At 39.6% G+C, this 21,255-nt stretch overlaps 5 protein-coding genes across 5 annotated transcripts; 2 read left to right on the forward strand and 3 right to left on the reverse strand. All coding sequences in view use genetic code 12, as the record gives it.

Moving 5' to 3' along the window:
* Nucleotides 1–698: 698 nt before the first annotated feature.
* On the reverse strand, nucleotides 699–2,079 carry ORM1 (sphingolipid homeostasis protein). The gene has a single exon (XM_064919423.1). It carries the CDS (start codon nucleotides 1,679–1,681, stop codon nucleotides 980–982), a length of 702 nt encoding a protein of 233 aa, XP_064775815.1. The 5' UTR covers nucleotides 1,682–2,079; the 3' UTR covers nucleotides 699–979.
* An 852-nt stretch (nucleotides 2,080–2,931) lies between these two features.
* Nucleotides 2,932–5,454, reverse strand: RJT20DRAFT_26192 (SCF ubiquitin ligase complex subunit). The gene has a single exon (XM_064919425.1). It carries the CDS (start codon nucleotides 5,049–5,051, stop codon nucleotides 3,222–3,224), a length of 1,830 nt encoding a protein of 609 aa, XP_064775816.1. The 5' UTR covers nucleotides 5,052–5,454; the 3' UTR covers nucleotides 2,932–3,221.
* Nucleotides 5,455–7,082: 1,628 nt separating this feature from the next.
* On the forward strand, nucleotides 7,083–8,222 carry RJT20DRAFT_133203 (uncharacterized protein; the record flags this gene model as incomplete). Its single annotated transcript, XM_064918205.1, has 1 exon — nucleotides 7,083–8,222. One exon carries the CDS (start codon nucleotides 7,083–7,085, stop codon nucleotides 8,220–8,222), a length of 1,140 nt encoding a protein of 379 aa, XP_064775817.1.
* A 370-nt stretch (nucleotides 8,223–8,592) lies between these two features.
* On the reverse strand, nucleotides 8,593–11,648 carry RJT20DRAFT_125592 (uncharacterized protein). The gene is made up of 3 exons (XM_064916531.1): nucleotides 11,508–11,648; nucleotides 9,306–11,250; nucleotides 8,593–9,199 (listed from the first exon to the last, which is right to left on the reverse strand). The coding sequence occupies exons 1-3, from the start codon at nucleotides 11,533–11,535 to the stop codon at nucleotides 9,061–9,063; spliced, it is 2,112 nt and encodes a 703-aa protein (XP_064775818.1). The 5' UTR covers nucleotides 11,536–11,648; the 3' UTR covers nucleotides 8,593–9,060.
* A 7,283-nt stretch (nucleotides 11,649–18,931) lies between these two features.
* Nucleotides 18,932–21,117, forward strand: RJT20DRAFT_26178 (uncharacterized protein). The gene has a single exon (XM_064919424.1). It carries the CDS (start codon nucleotides 19,167–19,169, stop codon nucleotides 20,874–20,876), a length of 1,710 nt encoding a protein of 569 aa, XP_064775819.1. The 5' UTR covers nucleotides 18,932–19,166; the 3' UTR covers nucleotides 20,877–21,117.
* The last annotated feature ends 138 nt before the right edge of the window (nucleotides 21,118–21,255 follow it).

Here is a 21,255-nt window from a genome sequence, read left to right on the forward strand (position 1 = left end):
ACAGCACGTGATGAAAGAGAAGAGCAAGAATTGGATGGGGAAACCGATGAGGTACGGTGTGAGAGTGCGAAGTGGTAATAATTGTAGGACAAATGGTGAACGGAGCCGGGGTGAGCGGCAGAGTAGTCAGTTAGGTAGTTGTATTAATTTTATAGAGTAAGTACTAACAATGGAATAAAGAGTGACACGAGGTTAGAGTCGTTGGGAGGCAGAAAATAGGGTGTAAGAATTGTATATTAACGGCATGGGTGTAGGACGTGTGTAATAGCATTGAATTGTACTAGTATTTAATTGTAATAGTATTTAATTGTAATAGTATTTAATTGTGCTAGTTTTTTTCTTATATATTATATGTGCTAGGTGCAGAGTATGTTTTGGTTACGTAGTTTATGAGTCGTCACCGTCTAGTCATCTTTAAAAGATGCTATAAAATTGTATTTATATGCAGGTCGACATTGCCAGATTGAATACGTGCTAAAATAAATGGAAGTTTGTGGGCTATGTGGTTTATTGGGCCCATCGAGATTTGGGGGACTGGGTCACTTGAGTGTGTGTCTTGAATTTGCCCTCGTAATACCGTTTATTCAATAGCACACCCTGCTGAATTGCTAAGAAAGCTGTCCTATTCGGGAGAAAAGGTTTATAGCCACGGCACCCATGATTACGTCAGCGGTACGTGACTGCTTACTCTTGATTTATCTTTACTATAGTCTAATGCTACCATACACTTAACAAGGTGATTTCGGCCATGGCTACTACTCTTACTCTCTCTCTCTCGAAATATGTATGAAATAAGAGTATATAGGTATATAATAATTAGATAGTTCTTTATCAGCTACAAAAATGTGATACATAGATAAACGAACAGTGGCGCCTATATAAGAACAAACAAGCGCAAGCTGCTTTGGAAACAACAAACTCTCTTAGATTGACAATATAGAGCCCGGATGCTGGGGGTTGTAACAATGCACCTTGCTGTTCAATACAAAGTGACTCTCAATCTGTGCGCAATGGCGAGCTTTGGAACCACAACACAAAGACAACTCACACCATTTAATATAAACAAGTTTAAGTTGTAGTTAGAGTAATGTGTGCTCACCAAGAACAATCCGATGGGTACTGACATCAAGAATTTCTTTGTTGGTGTGTACTGATCTCCATTATCTATTTGTTCCCACATTGTCAAGTTGTCGTAGGCTCCAGAATTGAATTCAAACGGAGTGCCCTTGACTTGGTGAAACATTATGTAGGATCCAATATTGTAAGTAAGGTTGGTAAGTGTCCATCTCCAGTCATTGTCTAACACAGTGATGAAGTTGAAGAAGAGTTTTAAGAATACGATTAACACTATGTGAATGATCCATGCACCTTTTTGATGAACCCAGTTGGCGTTGACATTGGGATTAAGTACTTGGTCGTTCTGAGTATCCAAGGTATCAGGTTCCAAGTGTTGGATGATAGATGACGATCTCCTCTGACGGGTGTTTGCCGTGTGAGCGTGGTGGGATCCTGTTGGTGTAAGAGGAATGTTGCTGGCAATGGAAGCAGCAAATGCGTTGGAGGCAGAGTTGCTTCTGATGCGAGCAGGCGAACCGATGCTGTTAATACTATTAGAATGGGCTCTTTGTCTTGGACTCAAATCATGTGGAGACAAGAATTCAGCTGGTGGATTGAATGACATGATGCAAAGTGAGTTATGATGATACCAAACGGTGAAGGAAGATGTGAATGTATGAGACTAGCAGTTAAATGAATCAATGAAATCGATCGATAACAGCAATATGGTTCTCGGCAGTTTATGTAAGTAAAATATTTCGAAGGCGGTGGTAACGAATGGAGATTACTTGTAATATGTAAACAGGCAGAAGGTAGCCTGTTTTGAGTTAAGTAACAATGAAGATACTACGTGATGTAACCCGGGGTAGGATGTACTAATCGATATCTAACTTGATGGATCTATCCTATAATGGATGCTGGCAGCTCAAATAACTGACAGTTATATGTTTGATACGGGTTCCGAAGGCGCTTTCGAACTATGACACCTGTACTTTCCCTATATGATTCGGCGAAGACACTGACGATAGATGTATAAGAACACAGCAATTGATATGATAAAACCAGATAAGTTCTCGCTTTAAACGGTAGTTTCCTGGATTAGCACTGCTGTTGCAAATATATCACTAGATGTATTGACTATTGTATGCTTACAATACTCCAACACGATGACTGTTCAAGATGAACCTCATAAACTAACAAAGGCTTTCAACGCCTTTCAGATTTTTTCTGTCGTTTCTCACACTTTCGGAGGAATCTGCTTTCTCGTTTAGGTATGACCGGGACGCTACCATGTACTGAGAGTTCGGTGGATAAGTGGTGGTGGGGTGAAAATTGTTAGGGCTGGAGGAGTGGGGTGGCTGTTCGGAGTTGGTAGGAGTCAGGGAGTCAAGGGAAAAATCGACTGTTGTGTTACTGTGAGTTCAAAATAGTGTGGTGTGCTGATGCGTCTTTCCCGTGGGGTATCTGGATGCTCTTGTTGACTGCTGTAATTGGTTTAAGGTGTGTATCCTATTTATAGCGTATATAATGCTTACGAGTAATGCAATATGGTAGCGCTGATATATTTTAATTTTTAAAGTGGGATGCCATAGTAGAATAAAGGGAAGGTATGAAAGAGGCTATGTTGAAGTTGAGATGGAATGGTCCTCCCTTCCTTCATTGATAGGATATTTTCTTTTCTCTTCCTCTCTATAATAATCTATTAACTAACATGTCGACAAACTACAATAATAAATATGGTATGGTAGCGCGGTTTGTCATAATGGGATAAATGGTTGACATGTTGGGTGTTCTTGAGAGATATGAGGTGGGCAATGGAGTAAAACTACAGATCTATTACAACGTTGATAAAGTTGATAAATATGATAAAGTTAAGACGATAAGAAAATAGCGATATAAGATTGTTAATTTATTTTAATTTTTGCCAAGAAAGTTGAAAATTGTTGACTGGTTGCAAATTCTGATAATGTCTATATTTGAAGTCTGTTGCATCTTAAATAGTACTTCACATTCGTAATTGGTCACATCTATTCATAGATGAATAGAATGTAAAAAGATAAGCTTCTTATTACCAAAATATTCAAGTGTAAACTCTTGGATGCAATTACATATTCAATGTTACATAAAAAGGTGTTTTTTTTTTTTTAACTATTGAGCTATCAAATCTAATCTGCAACATAGACTCCTGCTGAGTGCCAACCGCTGGCGGCAATAGAAACCCATTTACCTGCAAATGGTGGATTCTTAACCTTCAAAGGCACTAGCACCTCCATCCCACTGTTATGGCCTGGATCACGAGCTTCATTGCTATTGTGGGACATGACAACATCCTCCTTGGAACCTAGTCCTAAACACCCACAGTTATTCGACTCTAAACCCCAGCTAAGTATATTTCCATCATTCGTCAATGCCAAAAAATGGTAATCTCCTATTTCTACTGTTTTAATGTTTTTCTTCTGAAGCTCAGGAAGAATCTTGGGGACTGCTTTCACCTCTCCATTATTTTCAAATCCGTCATCGTCCGCATCAAGGTGTGTCTTTCCACCAATGAGAATACCATCATCATTGGTGAAAACAACAAAGTTGGTATAACAGCAATTCAACCTAGTAAATTGTGTTGTGGAGCCGTTCTGAATGTTAGACTCAACAAGCCAGTTGTTGAAGCATGCGACCGGCTGTATAGCCATTGTCAATTCATCGTTCTGTACTTCTGTTTGTCTTGTGGCCAAACTATGCGCATTCATAGAGAATTTGTAGAGCTTCTTGTCGGATTTCTTTATAAACAAAACGAAGTCTGATCCAACCGTGAAGTCAACCACATCACGTTTCGTGAAAGGAATCACTAAATAATGCGCCTCTGATACCAAGTTCCCTGCCTCAAATTGATCTTTGGTAATAGGGGTACGAGAATACCATACCACAATACCGACTTCATATATGTAACAGGACGATAGATTCCATCCTGCGCATATCTTGACTACTGGGAGTTTACGATCAATTCCTGGGAAGCTGAGTATCACACCGCTGTTATCTCTACATCCACTATCCCATGTCGTGATTCTATTTTTATTGTCAAGAACAATATAGTGTTGGCGTCCACATGATATTGATATTGGAAATGCATCATCTTGGCAATCTGGAAACTTGACAGTGGTCAAAAAATTGGAATCTTGTATTGGATTTCTTGTAGCCTTTGCAGTTGTTGAACTCTCTGTACTAGTTACTGTATCAGCAATTGGTGGCTCAGTTAGCGCCGGAGGAAATGCCAACTCCTCTGGAGGTAGTCTTAAGTTCGGGTTGACTGGGGTTTCTCGAGGTGTTCGTATGGGTTGTGTTTGAACCACGTCATGCTCGTATCTGCTTCCAGGCATCGGCATAATTCCTACCCTGCGAATACTTCTCCGCGAGCCCACATTGTCTGAAAACGGCATTTCCAGCAGCAGAAGCCTTAACTCATGATAGTCACGATCACCTATCGGACCAGGTGTTGATTCTCTGATGGTTCCTGGGGTATCAGCAACACCCGTGGTGACGATTTGTCCACTAGATGATAATACCACGAATTGGAACCCACTGGCAACAATATCTGTAATGATATGGTTATCAAATTGAGGGACATTTGTAGGCGTATGAACTCCCCGATACCCAAAGTTGCTGGATGCTACATGACTTCTATCGATACGGTCAATCAAGTAGCCCAAGCGGCCAAACTGGGAAGAACCCCATGTATACACTTGTTGTTTCGGAGAACAACGCAAATTAAACAATTGCTTCCAATTGAGCTTGTCACGGTCGGTGAGTGTAAAGTTATTATCGTTGTTTGTAAAGAGCTTATTATATAATTGCTGATAGAGCGCTGAAGATAATGACGAATTATAGTACAAGTCGTATAGAGACTTATTGAGTGTTGACACCGAGAAAATGTCCTGCGGTGACAAGAATTGCGGGAGAATAGACACAAGGATGTCGTCTCCTAGATCTAGAAGATTGAGCATCGTGATGGGTTGATTCTGATAGGGTCTCCAATAACGGAATCTCGTAGCCAACAGATAAAGCTTGCCACTAGAAACGGAGATCAGTTATGGTCCGATTTGAGTCACGTGGCATTTTGCTGGGGTACAGGAAACTGTATGTCGGAGATGTCAAATGACTTGGATAAGAGTAAGGGACAAGATGATAGAAAAGTATGTCAAGTCGGCTTTTGAATAGACTTTGAGTGAAAGGTCAAGTATAATTCGGGAGAGGCGTTCAATCTTAACAGTCATGCGATCTTTAGAGCAAGTGAATCTATGTATGTCATATGTTAAGCATTATAACCATTAAGAATTACTATTAAAGAAACAGTAACAAGATATCTTGGCATTATTATTTTCCCAATGTCGATTACATAATAAACCACACTTGGAAGTTATTTTAAGAACCAAAAGGATCTACGGTTTATTATTTCACTTGGGGTAAAATAAGATGCAGTGAAAATGGGCGAGTGGCTTATGGAAATTTTTTCGGAGCAAAGGGGACACTAACAGTGAATGATAATCAGCCACTCCGTGATCTCTTGCTAACATCATAACAACACGAAATCCACGATGAGGCAGATGATAACGTAAATTTCCACTATAAACCGTAGCGATGAGTTGACATTTTCATTATCCATCGCGAAGTAGTTGAACTCCACAGGCCACAGTAAAATGTGCCTGTCTCATGCGGAGAAGCAAACGAGTGGAAAGGACGGATGATTAGAACTTCCCTCGTTGAGAAAAAATTTTTTTAGAGAAAAATTTGAAACGAATTATTGTTTTAGCACCCTTTTTGAGTGGGAGCTTGCTACCACAATGTCGAGATATGAAGACAAGAGAACATCAGATCCAAGTAGGTACAAGTAGTATTCTATCAGATATCAGACATCAGATCATAAATAGAAGTAAAACGGCAGATATCTAAATTGGCGCGCCTGTATACGTCACCACGGGAAAATTTTTGTGCAGCTGTACAATGCAAAGCCTGCTCAAAAATACCGCTAAGGACTGCAGATTTTGCAGTCTGGTCGCAAATTTATCGTTTTGGAGGATACTATATAGCCCACGAGGTCTCGGCGGCATATCGTAGTACAAGATGCCATGAAATCTATACCAACGTCTTAAGTCGCATACCTGAAATAGAGTATTAGTTTCATCTCTGCGGCTGTTCATGATAACGTATTTTGTATTTACGAATATCGCGTCAATTCGTGTCACCAGCGAGTTTAGCTCAAGAAGAGGTCCTCCTGTTTATTCACTTCTCTAAGTCCGTTTTAACCCCTAATCAAGTCTCAGCCAGTAGCTTTAAATGGAGTTCATTTCAGAGCCTTCAAGTCGGTTTCTTTTTTAGCGTCTGCTGCAGATGCTCTCTGCTCCTCTCTATCTGTCTATCCCATGGCCGAACACAGCAGACGGTTTTCCCGAAAAGGTATGAGGTAACTTGACCACATTTCTTCCAACAACATTGTGGATAGCTAACTGCACTTCCAAGTGGGGGGCTTTAACCTTAATCTTCAAAACGTGGTGGGAAATCTCTCCATGCAACGAAGTTCAGAATATCCCCCCTGCCTGGACTGTGCTCAGTTCACCCTTTCCTCTCAGATAAGCTCCGACTACTCTGTCGCCTCAACTTCCAATCGACGCCAGAACCGGAATATTATGAAATCTTCCTCCAAACTGTGTGAACGCCATTACCCATCCGCATAGGTATTTTATTACCTCTATTATGGACAACTTTATTTTTAGTTGGCCGTACAAGTTCTTCCTGTAAAAATAGTATACACTCAAGCACGATTACTTATTTGCATCTGCTTCCTTTTTGGACACAAGTGACATTCTTGAAACGCCCAGTATTTATAGAGTTGGGTTTGCGCGTAGTTCATCAGCCGTGGTTACATTTAAAGTATTCGTTAACTGTAATTGGTCTGTTCTTTCTGTCTTTTCTCACACAAACTTATAATTAATCGCTTGCTGAGGTTGACCTTGCATAGCTTTCACATACATACAAACATGATCCGCTCTCCATCACTTAAAAAGTACCTTTTAATACCTTTTGTGTTGTTGGTGCTTATCGTCGTATCCTCACATAGCCACCACGATAAAATCGCCAAGTTTGCTGCAAGATATGGGGAGCAACTGGCCGCTACAAGATTCACAAGAAGCCAGTTTATCGATGAAGATTTTAACTACACCAAGGTAGAGTTCAAGCCAACTCGCCCAACTATAAAGGCCACCGGCGAGGAACTCAAGCCAACCGTTCTTATACTCCTGACTGTCGCCGGAAACAGTGGGTACGGAAGAGACCGTAGCTTTGACGATTTCTATACCACATTGCAAAGCTTATACAAGGAAGATGAGAAACATTCCATTTCCTTAGCTTTCCTCATAAACAACTACGAGGAGTTTGTCAAAGTCGAGCATTACCTCACTACCAACGTTACTATCTACGATGTTCCAGCTATCGAGAAAATTACCTTAATCCTGGCTCCTTTCATCGAAGCACTTCAGGGATTTAACAGAGATGAAAGACATAACGACCGTGTCCAGAGACTTCGTCGTCGTTTGATTGCTCGTGCCCGTAATTTCCTTCTTTACCATGGATTGCAAAATGAACAATACACTTTGTTCATAGATGCAGACATTACCCATTTTGATCACCCTCAAAAGATCATTCCAACTTTCATCGAGTCAAAGAAAGATGTCATTGTTCCTCGTGTCGTTAGAGGTGGAAACCCCGATTACGACAAGAACTCCTGGAGAGGTCACCGTACTAAGCCAAACCAGGAACAATTAGATAAAATGGATGATGGTCAGTGGGAACAATGGGATTATGTTCCACATGACGTGAAAGGAAAGATCTATCATTTTGAAGATTACGTGAAGAACAGCAACGGAGAAAGGGAATTACACAAGGACGACTTTGAATATGCTTTTCCTTTGGATTCAGTCGGAGGAGCTGTCTTGTTTGCAAAATCCGTTATTTACAAGCAGGGTGTAATTTTCCCAACCAGTTATATCATCGGTACCTCTTGGGATAGATTAGAGGGTTATGATGGTATAGAAACTGAAGGATTGTGTTACTTGGCAAAGCCATTAGGATATCTCTGTTGGGGTTTGCCCAACGTGGTAGCCTATCATTCTGAACACTAGTCAGCAAATACGGAAACTCTTATAGATTCAAATGGACATTGTTAATTTTAGAAAAAGTATTAAAAAAAGTGCCAGTGTAGTGGAAGGAACCAAAACGCCAATTGTTGAAATTGTACATTGAGAGGCCTCACATGTATATATACATATCTCTGTATAGTCTTGATATGTGTCTCCTAATCATTCAGACGGCATAAGCATTATTTACCCTCTTTTTTGAAGATCTTCGCTTGGCATATGCACCCTGGTTATCTAGTGCAGAACAGATTGTTCGTCTAATTACTCTACTTTTTTTCTCTTTTTTATTCTTTTTACTCCATCGCTATGGTGGTAGTCACCCCTCAGCTTGTTATGACATGGGTTTTATCTCTTGTAAACATCTATCAATAATTTGATACTTCTGTATTGGAATTTCTATACGTGACATAGTTATATATACATACTACATACATATTGTGAACTCATTGGGCGAGCTCGCTAATCCATTGCCACACTCTCATGATTTCACCATGGTCCTCTATCAATTGTGAACTTATGTTTGTATTATTTTCCACCTTGCTGTTAACTTGCGACCACAAGTTAATTCTACGCTTCAAATTGTGCTCATTTGCCAAGATAAGATCGCGTAATTGATTTGCACCAATGTGAGGCTTGATCTTACCATGTACCTGATTCGACAACTTTGCTTGGTACTGCAATTTATTGATGACTTCCTTGTAGATGATGTCGACTTTCAATAACTCAACTTTGTACCGTTGGTAGGCAAATTGGGCATACTTTATCGCAGCGATGATCACTAAAACGGAAATTAAGTAATACTTGTATTGTAACAAGGAGCTAATCAAAATGTAGTGAAGTTGACATTTAATGCTAAGGTTTGATAAGGACGTTGATCGAAGAACCTTGTCCGTTTCCTGTCTTTGGACAGTGTCGTTAGTGTTAGAAGGGACCCCCTTGGATGGTATACTTGGATATCCCGCCTAAATATGTTAGTATTTATTCTTTCACAGCAATTGCCTATGATGTGTAATAAGCGAAATTACTTATTACAACACAATAAGGCAATTCATAATTGATAAAACTTGCCTTACAATTACTTCGGGTTCTTTCTCCAATTCCAAAATAGATCTTTCCCACAATTCTTCAAATTCTTCAATTGTGATATATGGAGCTTTCATTGACAACAATAAATCGTGTAAATCATCTAACTTGATACCCGCTTCCTCGTTATTGGAAGATTGTCCACACTGAGTTTGAGCGTTCTTGCTCCTCAACAAGTCTAATGCCACATCAATCATTATCTCCAACTTTTCAGCTTTCTTTGTATCAGGAATACATTTCTTGTTATAAGGCTTAATAAAGTTGTCCCACGGCCTTAACTCAACGAAGTCTTCAAAACATCCCAATTCAAGGTTGGGGAAACATCTTGCGTGACTAGGACATGGTACACAAACGGGCTTCAAATTCTCGTCTAAGTAGTTACCAACAGTTTTCAACACTTTATTGTCTGTATCCGGGAAGGTTGGTTTATTGATTTCCTCACCACAGTAACCTATCAAAAAAGTCTGTTCTCTGTACCAGTAACCAAACAAGCCTGCTGACACCAAAATTATCCACGTCAAAAACGTGAGAAATAAAGGGCCCAATTTAGGATGAGGTGCTGTCTTGACCTTCTTGATAGCGTTTTCTTCATCGAGTTCCTGTTCAATCTTAGTAATTTTTTGATCAATTTTTTCTATTTCTGCGTCGTCGTCTACTTCTTCTTCTTCGTCGTCGTCTTCTTCAGACAATTCGCTGATTGCTTGGTTTATAGGGACAAGTCTAGGCTTTGGTGTAATGGCTGATGTAGTTCTGGCAACGTTTTGTTTCGGAGTTGAAATTGCAGGTGATTTGGCGAAAGGGGAAGGAATTCCCTGAACAGAAATACCTAACTCTTGAGCTAACTGCATGTCAATAGAAGGTGGAGCTGTATTTTTAATTCTCTGCAATTCTTGATCGAAGTCGTCTACCTCTTCTTGTACAGATTTGAATGAATTGTTAGAGTTGAGAGAAAGGTCGACTTTGGAGCTTTTAGAACGCGTAGACTGAGACTTTTTAGACAGCCTTGGAGTAGCAGCCTTAACAGAAGACACTGGACTCTTAGGGCTCTTGTCAGTTTTGATAGGCGTATTTTTCTTGGGAGTAGCTTTTACAACCTTTGAAGGTTTTTCCTTACTTGATTGCTTAACAGCCGGCGCCTCTAACTTTTCATCCAGAGCAAATAAGAGATCTTTCTTCGAAGACTTGGGGGTAGCCGCCTCGATGGGTTTTGGAGATTTTATTTTCTTATCTGCAACTGGTGTTTCTAATTTTTCCACCTTTTCAACTTTTGGAAGTGTTAGACTTGCTTTCACTGGTGACTTAGATATTCCCAAAATTTCATCATCGTCATCATCGTCAAAGATAGATTTGATAGCCACTTTGTCCTTAGTTTTTTTGGATCTAGGTGTCTTATCTTCTGGAATACTAGTTACGTCTACAGGAGACTTTATTCTCTTTTCCTTGGAAGTGGGACCTTCACTTTGTCTTTTCTTTCCTTTTGAAGCACTAGATGGGCTTTTGGGTGATTGAAATACATTTTCGGTTGTAAAGGGGCTGTCTTCAATATCGAGACTTTCTTCCTTCTTTACAGGTGTGTCGTTCTGGATTGCAATGTTTTTTTCGACCTCAGGGATTGCAGGAACATTCACTGGGCTTTGCTTGCCTTCAGGTACAAATTCTGTTGACTTCTTAGTCTTCACTATTCTCTTTTTCTTCTCCTTCTTCGCTTTTTCGGTCTCTACAACTTCAGTTTGGACGTCAATGAATCCAACATCGTTAGAATTAGCTACCTTAGCTTTGTAGTCTTTGGCCAATTCAGACGACCTAGGGAGGATGCTCTCGTTGAACAACTCCACTAATTGAGACTTCTTTGCGTTAGAAGGGTATTCCACGTCATATTCATTCAAGATTCCTCTTAACTGGGTCACCTTTAAAGACTTTGGGTCGAAACCTGAGTTTGTTAGTACTTCCGTTCTTACTATTTCTCTTAATTCGATGTATTCTTGCCACTTCAACTTCTCTGATGAGTGTAGAAATGCTCTTGGATTTAGGGCCGTGAATAGATATATGGTTAATGTGAGGTCTTTGCCATTCAGCTATCAGACGCTGTGAGGACAGCAAACCAATACAACATTGAGAAGAAAGACCTATATCAAAACCATCTCACTGCTACATATTAACCGCTTTTCTTTCTCACATCTAACTTACCCTCCTCTAGATACTCCTTATCGTCCATGGTTGCAATTGAGGTGATAATTGACGAGTATACACTGAACTTCTTCTCTCCTCGTGGTAGCAATGTTAGTGGTGTTTTTGTTTTCCTGTTTTTTTCTCGTGGTGACGGGATGTTGTTTACATTGCGTTTTTGTGGTAGCAGCTTCTAGTGCGAGCTAGTGAGAGATCAGTGAGGGCACAAATGTGGAGAGGCCAACTGCGCGCGTGACCGTAGTGAGGCAAATTTTGTTGAGCAGAGGCCTGATTAATTTAGAGGGTGGGTGCAACAGTGAGAGATGAGAGAGACCACTGGGCAGAAACACAATAGAGTAGAGGCTGTTAGAAAAGAGTAAAGTCAGCAGGAGTGCTATCAGCAAGAAGGGCGTACTGTCAGCAACGAATGCTAGGAATGCTAGTGGTCACACATTTGTTAGTAGTGAGCATCAAGTTATTTTGCCAGCAGTTGTAACCTAAGTCGAAGTTGGCCATTACCTTGGCGATTGCAAAACAGGATGCAACATTTTTTGTGTAGCATTTGCAATCTAGGGTTCTGGAAGTGCACTTTCGCTTTGTGCTTTAACCAATGTCGTAAAATTTGCAATCGGCAGCACTTAAAAAATAAATTTGACGGCTTAGGTAATCAAGGATGTATTTCTCTTAACTTGGACCCTATACTAAGAGGTGGTAGATGAATATTGAAAGTTGGTGCTTTCATTAGAGTCTTGAAAGGGAATAATACCCAAGAAATTCTTTGACTAAATCTTTCTAGAAAGTTCAATCAATTTGATTAAGTATAGAGCTTTAAACAGTTGTGAGAGCATTGACCAGATAAGGATAAAAAGTGAAAATATTTCTAAATTGACAAAAAGCTTTCATTTACTCCCTCTCGACTTCTCCCTAAGATTCAGACAAGTCTCCCGGATATAGTATCAATCCCAATCCATTTTTGATAATTTTTGAATTAATGTGAATTAATGACTTCAGAGAAACGTATACAATATCTGCATTTTTCTCAAATGCAAAAAGATTTCCTAGAATTCCCTATTTCCTTCTATTATCACAGCTTCTCTAATGTTTGCAAACACAAAGTGACCCCATCTCTTATTACATCTGTTTTCTTGTTAGTTATATCTTTTTCATAATCTATTAACCTTCATATCACTCAAAGAAAACAGAGTAAGGTCCACATAGAGTACAACCCCTTCAAATAATTAAAATCTCTCTCCATGATGCTGGGAACGCACCAACCCTTAGCTTAGAAACCAGTTAAGAAAATATCAGCGATAGAAGATACTTTCTGTTATTTATTAAGACCACCTCTAATAATGTCGAATCATTTTACCAAGGGATAAAGCCAATGGACGTTAAAAATACAGCCCAGATGTCTAATGAGAAATCAGTCTCTATACGAAGCTATCGACCTCATTTGAGAACAATTTTTCAAAAAGAGACAATCTTCTAATCCTCCCCACTCTGGGAAGCAAAGATCGCACAGAGGATTCAGAAGTTCTTGTAGACTTCAACCCCCCTCCCCCGATAAAAAGAAATGACAATAACATTGAGGGGAACGTTATGAGCCACGATAGACCAGAACGATCCATCGTTAGTTTAGATAAGAGCCAGAAAATGCTTGACTTCTCCTTGGCATTCTTGAGACAAATGCGTGTGCCTTTCATTCAAGTCAGACAGTTGCGAGGATAAAAAGACCGCTATAATCCCCGTGTATAATTAGACAGTATAATCTGTCGTAGGAATGTGCGTAAGGAATTTCAAGAATGGAATAAGACTTGATGTGATGCTTACAAGCTGATTCTTGAGACATCAAAATTCTGGTTTTATAATGTCTGCTGACGACCACTGTAAAAAATTTCACATATAGGCTCAAAGATTAGATAGACTTGCTTTTTATTCTTATTCCAACTGTGGTAAGTCACCATAGTCAAAGATCAACATCCGTGGTGATTGGTGGACAGCCCTTTTTAATGTTCACAAGTGAATTGCGTCAGAAGTATCTCCATTCGAACAGTTTGCGTGGTGTTTCGAGCCTCCACTTTTTCAAATTGAACAATTAACGCATCGGCCGAGTGTAGTTATACCATCACATTGGAGTATTCAAGCTAGAAAAGGCAAGTAACCTGTCCTTCGTGTATAAAGCCTTAATTACGTTCAATCAATTGATTGAAGCGATTTGATCGAATTTCGACTAATCAAAGTCATTGTTTCCACAAAGCACACAATTGGCAGGAATTGAATTTTCATTAAGCATCCCGTCGCAATTCCCCCGGACCCGTTCACTGATACTCAATAGATTATTTAGAAATAACTTGAGTATACCATTGATATGATATGTTTGGATTGTAGGAACCACACTTAAGGAGTATCGACATGAAATTTTCTTTAACGGTCACGCGCCAACTCCGCAGTCATTAAATGAATCAGAAAGCAAAAATATCTATCATATTAGTGAAACCCACCATCAATTTGGACTGTCCATGTCGATCCTTGTTCATAAGGTCACATAAGGTGAAAGACCTCGTATTTATCTGAGTTTATCATAGTCATAATTTGCTTGGAACAATATAACAACCGTGCGGCTCATCTGTTATAATGGGCCGTCGATCGCAACTGAAAGTGACCCTTGTGTGTCACGAGCATCGAGATAACGAAAAGCGACATCAAACTTGACAAAAGTGACAGTGGTCGCGACAAAGAGAAGTGTGCCAAAAGGGGATGTTAATAAGAAGTCTTCTGGAGCAAAACCTGTGCTCTACTACCATTCATGGAACGAAAGTGGAAGTGTTAAATATGGAATCACCCGAAAACGGAGTTGGTCAAATTTCCGCAGAACACATATGCTTGATGTAATTTTATTGCTCGATATTTTTGTGTATATTACTTCAGTATGCCGTGTAATTTATGCTGTCTAGGAGATCTTTGCATAATATCTGTAAACTAATGACTTCCACTTAGCACCTCCGACGCTTTTATTATCATGAATTATGACGTGAAGGTACCAAAAGCTTTTTCTTGTAACCATATGTCTTCCAAGGAAATGACCGTGCCGATTTCGTCACACTCTCGCATGGATACACTGAAAAAAGGCTTGATGGTGATATATCAGAATCTCTTGATGATGACGAATTTCCAAAAGCATATTATATTCAATGCTACTAGTCATAACTAGTGATATCCTGGAATGGCGTAGCCAATAATGGTAAAATTCTTCTTATAAAGATGCCAACTGTTAACATCATCTAAATAAATCGAAGGACATACAGTAACCAAATTCTTCAATATTTTTTTACCGTTCCAGAGATGCATTTCTCAGCTCCAGATTATTGTATAACGAAACAACTAAGATTAGGAGAATATTTTAACAGTCGTTTCAAGGTTAAAGTGTTTGCTTAAGATAGTAGAATCAGCTGGCCCCCGATAGCTTAACATCGATTTAAATGGGAATGAAATTTGGTCAGTGAAATGATTTTTGAGAGTAAAGGAAGTTTCCTCAAAGAAATCGAAAGATAACACCAAGTAATTCAACAATGCAGACTCAAATTGTCTTATTGAATAACACTTATAACCAGGAAGCATTGAGATTAGATAGGCGGAATAATCCAACAAAGACAAATATATGTCGCAAAACGAATTGAACTTACCCATGGTCAATAATTCGTCTTAAAATCTTGCACTCCAAAATTCAAGAAGGGACCATAGACGATGAGATAAGAAGACAGAGAAGCCAAGAGTTTAGCAATGAAACATTTCTATTCAGTGGAATTTTCAAGCTAGAAGTCCGATCCCTTTTCCAGCTCACTATAGATAAGGCACTTTGATTCAGATTTGCCCGAACGAAGATCTGGACTTAAGATTTGGACATTGGTGTAGTGCGATTTAGTTCTCTTTCTTCTCAACCGTAAACAAACGGTTATCGTGGCCAACAGCCTAAAGAGCCTCGCAGAACTGGCGTAATTTTATTTCATATGCCGATACAGATTCTAGTCCGTATCGTAACAGATTGAATTAGAGGTGGTGAAAGGGAGTACAATATTCAGAACTTAAATCGGCAAGGATGTATATCGGATGGAAAGATGAACGTACAAGGAAATCAATTTGTAATTTTATTGAGTGGTAAGATCAAGTCTCTTTTGAATTCTCCGGATTTGACATTACCCATCCATGAGTAAACTCTCCTCTTTTCTTCAATTGTCTTCATGGTACTGTCCAATGTCCCTTACTGTATCGTACAAAGAGAATGGAGGTTAACTCTTCACTCAACGACTATTAATCATTTAGTCAGCTTATCGTCAAAGTATTTAATTAAGGACATAGATTTGGGCATTGGCATCATGCAAGCGAGACTATTCATCTTTTCTTGAATTTTGGCAGCACATGCATTAACCAGATCCATCAAAGTTCTTATACCTTCTCAATGGAGGCCTTAGCGCCTCAAAGGAACAAGTCGTCTTTCGGCGATGCTTTTTCAATGAGGTACGTCTAGTGACTTCTTTCGGTGAATCCACGGAACCTGACCTGTCAATTCTCTTCCAACTGAAGTCTCTTGCAATATGACCTTATCTTGTATTGTATCGTTAGACGCTCTCACCTTTGAGATATGCAAAAAGGACATCTATAACAACGAATATTCCTCAATAACGATTTATCCATCAATCAACCAAAATGAAAAGAAGTCCATGTAGATGGAACATACTTCTTTATCTTTTTCATCAAAAACCGAGAGCTCCGTTGGGAATATTGTAGTATCGGATTACAATAGATGAAAACGTCACCTGAAAGTGGAATTTTTGGCTTTATCCATTAAGATTTTCTTCTTCATATTCTTCATATTCTAAGGGAAGTTTTCAACAACGAATAGCGAGGTCAACTTATTCAGCCCATTGTATATATTCATTCCTAGCTTGACAGGGTAAATAGAGCACATCTCCGTAATGTCTTGTGACCTTAACGAATTGAATTCCAATCCCCTTTTTCTGTTTTCACATCAATATATCTCCACCTTTCAGCTCATTTCAGGTAGATAACCGCTGTGCAGATTTTCATGGCACTTCTCTCTATTCTTCACTGTTCCTGTTGCTTCTCACTAGTACCGATTCATTTATTTCGTCCACATTTCAACTCTTTCAAATCAACGTACTGTATCCAAAGGCAATTATTAGATATATCAAGGTTATCAACGCACACAAATTGTGACTAGTAGAAGATAGAAGTAAAGTACTGTGGAATCGAAGGTACACAACCGATAGTACCAAGGAATAAATGGTTGCAAACAGAGTTATTATCGCAAGTCCTGTAGCCCTACACGCTGTTGTAACAGAGGGGATTTAGTTACTGAGAAAGAAAGCAAAAAAATGCCATCACTTCCACAGCCAAGCTCAAAAATTAATTAGCTTAAAGAACTACACTAGAGAGTTATGATGGGTACCAAGGTACTTACATAGACTACTAAGATATCCTATATGACCCTTCTTGGAATTGATTTTGGAAAAAAAATTATTGTTGTGCTGGGAACTCTAATAAGAGTTAAGGATATGAAATTTTACTACTTCCAGTTTTGAGTACCCATTAAGTCGCCTAAGATTTTAATTTGGATAAACAATCAAATCAAGAAATCGCTGCAGCTCCCTGGACCCAATGCACAAATAAATTCTGGGAGTTCGTAAAGCAAAACAGTTAAAGAAGGCTCCTTTTTGCAATTCCCGCCTTGAGAGATTGACAAAAGAGTATTGGAAAATGGTAGCAGCTCCACAACAATGAATTTCTTGACTCGAAGAAACTGGAATAGAGATAAATTAGGCTCGACTAGTTAAAACGATAAAGATGTGCTATCAGTTACTAGAGCCATAGCTGCATACCTTGGAACCACAGCTACCGTTAGACGTATCGTGATAAGATACCGATTTGAAATCCCACAGGGCAGAGCCGCTCATCACCGGCACAAAACTTCTTCCTCGAAGAGCCACTTGCAGTGGAATTTCAACAGGATATCCCATATACGAATTAGCTGGGCACTTCAACTAGGATTCTTCCCAACTGAGTAGGTATATGAGCACTATAAGCGTTTTCCTATTCTTCTAGTCGTAGACGGGGTTAAAAGGTCATTTTGAATAGGAGAATAAACAGGAGACATGTCATAGAATTTAAAATAGCTAATTATTCAATTGTTTCGGTTTGTCTCCGAGAAAATTTTAGAAAGCTTCAACCATTGATTACAGTTTAGAGGTAATTTGGATTCTTATTTAAGCACCCAGTAGAGAGAAGATAGAATTTATTCTAAACTGATGTATTTTGGTATTTAGGTAGAGAAACCATTCCCTACTGGTTTAATTTCTAAATTGCGATCATGGTTCGGGAATACCCCATAAAAATATAATATAATAATCACTATCTCTTGTGAAAAATAACTCTTTTGTATGCCAACAAGCATAATAGATCACATACCCCCCTCTTCACCCCTCTAGTCTACCCTTACACGTGGTAGAGTATCGTTTCTTTCACTTGCATATATCTAGCTACTGTTACAATGGCCAAAACTGGGGGGCATACTTACATGAGCATTGCTGTCCTACCTTGAAACCACGTGGTGGGTGGGACACGGTCATTCTACAGTGAGCGTAGAAATACTAAAATGTCGCTATTTCTCAGTGAGACTACGAAAGAGCCAGTCCAGACAATCAGGTCCGGAACCCTGGCACGACAACACTTCCGTAACAAACGGGCTCGTAGAACACAGCTTGGACATGTTATTTCTCTCGTCCCATCGCATTTAGCTATAATCCATAGCATTATAGAGGGTCGAAGTTAAACAGAGATGTAATGCTTATCTAAAATGCGAAAGCTGATTCCAATCGCTCTCGTCTCGTCCCATTCGACAGCAAGAGATTCTCCACCACCGGAGTAAATCTTTTAATTGCTTCCGCCGTGGCGCCAGTAATTTTTTTTTCTTTCAAGGTTTGCAAAATTGCTTTATTCGCATCGCCGCTGCCGCCATTTCCTCCATCTGGCACCACCACGTTTCGTTCCACTGGAAACACTATGTTAGCGGTAGACATATCCCATGCCTTAGCCAACAGATAGCATCCTGCCACAACCAAACGGGGGGTGTTTGTCTTTATCTCGAGGGTCACTATTTCTAGTTCCACGTCATCGGCACTTCCTCGCATATCCATGTAGTTATCCCTCCTACATCACTAATATAGCTACATAAATTATATATATATATATAGACTTACATCCTCGTCCTACATTCGACATTTACTTTCTCGCCCGCTCCTCCCACAATCCAAGAATCGCTTACCGAGAATTACTCTCATTCTTTTTTACTTCTCGCAGTATTATTCTTACTTGGTTTCAGATATTTTATATATACCGATCACACATCCAGTTTTCTGAGCCGTTGTCCACCTCCATTCTTTAGGAGTTTCCGCCTTGTATATCTATAACTATACTCGCTCATCATCTTTATATTTTATAATCATATTAGTTTGTAACCTTTGCACCACAGTACCTAGTGTTGAAATGTTTAATTAAGCGCTTATTCAATTCCACCCACCAGCCAGTCTTCCGTTTCACTGCCACCACTAGCGCTTTCCTCCTTTTTGCAGTATTAAAAATCTTCACATACAAACCGCCCAGTGTATGAGTTTGTTACACACAATCTCGCCGTTTCCAACGCCGAATGAGTCACTTTACGACAAGATTTCCCCAAAGATGACAACTACTTCGACTACAACGACTCCTACCATGAGTCCCAGCAACCCCCATCATATTATCTCGTCACCTAATGTGACCATAACGAATGCTTCCAACACTGCACCAAGTTCGTCTACTGCCGGCGTTAACTCAAGTACTGCTGGTACCAGTACCACTAGTAATTCCAACCATGCTTCTACAAGTATCTCCAACTCTATTAATACGAATTCTATGGCACGTAAATTGGGCCATTCACTAAATAGCCCTGTGGGCTCGTCGCTGTCTTCGTCTAGCGCTTCATCAACATATTCCTCATCATCACAGAAGAGTAGCCCTTTGGGAAAAGCTTTGGATCCTTTCCTTTCTCAGTACCTTCGTTCTCCCACTATAAATTCATCGTTTACCAATCACCAGCTTTACTTCAACTCGCTCAACAAGCAGCGTAAGATCAAGCTGTTGGAGATCTACCAGAAATACTTGACACATAAAAACAATGCCAATCTATATAGAAACGCACAGACTTACCAACAGTACATACTGAGGGTGTCTCCTCCTAAAGTCAAGATAAAAGCTTCGCCTTTGGCACGTACACAACAGCACCATCACCACAGCGAGCCTCCTCTGAACTTGACGAAGTTACCATCACCACTAATCCACCTTGAGAAGACTCTTCCACCATCTCCCAAGAGAAAACAACCCGATCTAGCACAACAACCTCACATTGCCAAGAAATACCTTCCTACAGAGTTCATGGATTGTCCGGTCGACGATCTCATCAATTTGATTTCAAGGATGTTGCAATCCCTTATCACATTGAATGATAAATCTGTACCAGTGTCCATCTCCCATCCAAAGCCGTCGGCTTCATCTAGCTCCCCTAATAACTTACTCACCAGATACCACTCTAGAACTCCTCCAAGTATCTCCACACACACATACTTGACAAGATTGAGCCAATATAATAATTTCAACCCCGCCACATTGCTCACGACCATCTATTACATCGATTTACTAAGTCATCAATATCAACCATTCTTCACTTTGAACTCATGGACTGTTCATCGTTTTCTTCTCGTAGCTACCATGTTAGCTCAGAAGTCTATGGAGGATTTCTTTTACACTAACGACCATTATGCAAAGGTTGGAGGTGTGGCTATAAGTGAGCTCAACTGTCTTGAACTCGATTTTTTGAATAGAGTGGACTGGAGATGCCAACCAGGTAAACAGAATTTACCTGTCCAAGATAAGGGTAGTCAACATAGATACAGTAGCATTAGATATGCTAAGGATGTATTGGATCTTTACTATGGTCAGTTGATAGAATTAATGGGTAAGCATAACAGTGATGCTGCATCAAAGAATATTCATTACTTCTCAAGTAAGTATATCCAACCGAAGCCAGAATATGACCAGGAGGAGCATGATCTTGACGAAGATGAAGCTGTTGATGATGACGAAGATGAAGGTGATGAAGAAGATGAAGAAGATGGAATAGCTGTTGATGAAGAGGGAGATGAAGCTGACGATGAGGTGAGCGAATTGGACCAATCCAATTCGCAACCGTCCAAATGTGTCGAGCTTAAATATGATAATCGCGGTTACAGTATTGATGGCTCTTCTTCACCTCATTTGAAGAGACGTTATTCTAACGAGTAACTTTTTGACGGTTATCATATTTTACAGAATCGGGAAGTTATTGTTTTGCAGTATCTAGCACCATGTTGTTTGTTCCGATCGAGGTTCTCGTTTTGGGAACACCGAATGGAAAGGCTTTGCTATTTGCGTTGTTCTTCCATTCTCATTGCACAAAATATTCATTATTTATTAAAAGATTTGATATCTTCTAATTCTTTTCATTTAAGCAATCACTTGCTACGTTTTATCATAATTAAAAGGGTTTTTTTAGGTTTACTGTACTCAGCAAAGTACACACAAAATATTGGCTTTAATTATATAATAATACAAACACGGTCAACTTGTATCTTGTAGGATCGACTTATGTATAATGAAGGGAATATCGGATTGTACATATTCT

Source organism: Scheffersomyces xylosifermentans (assembly GCF_036884685.1).
Source record: "Scheffersomyces xylosifermentans strain CBS 12540 chromosome Unknown RJT20scaffold_2, whole genome shotgun sequence".
NCBI classification, from domain to species: Eukaryota; Fungi; Ascomycota; class Pichiomycetes; order Serinales; family Debaryomycetaceae; genus Scheffersomyces; species Scheffersomyces xylosifermentans.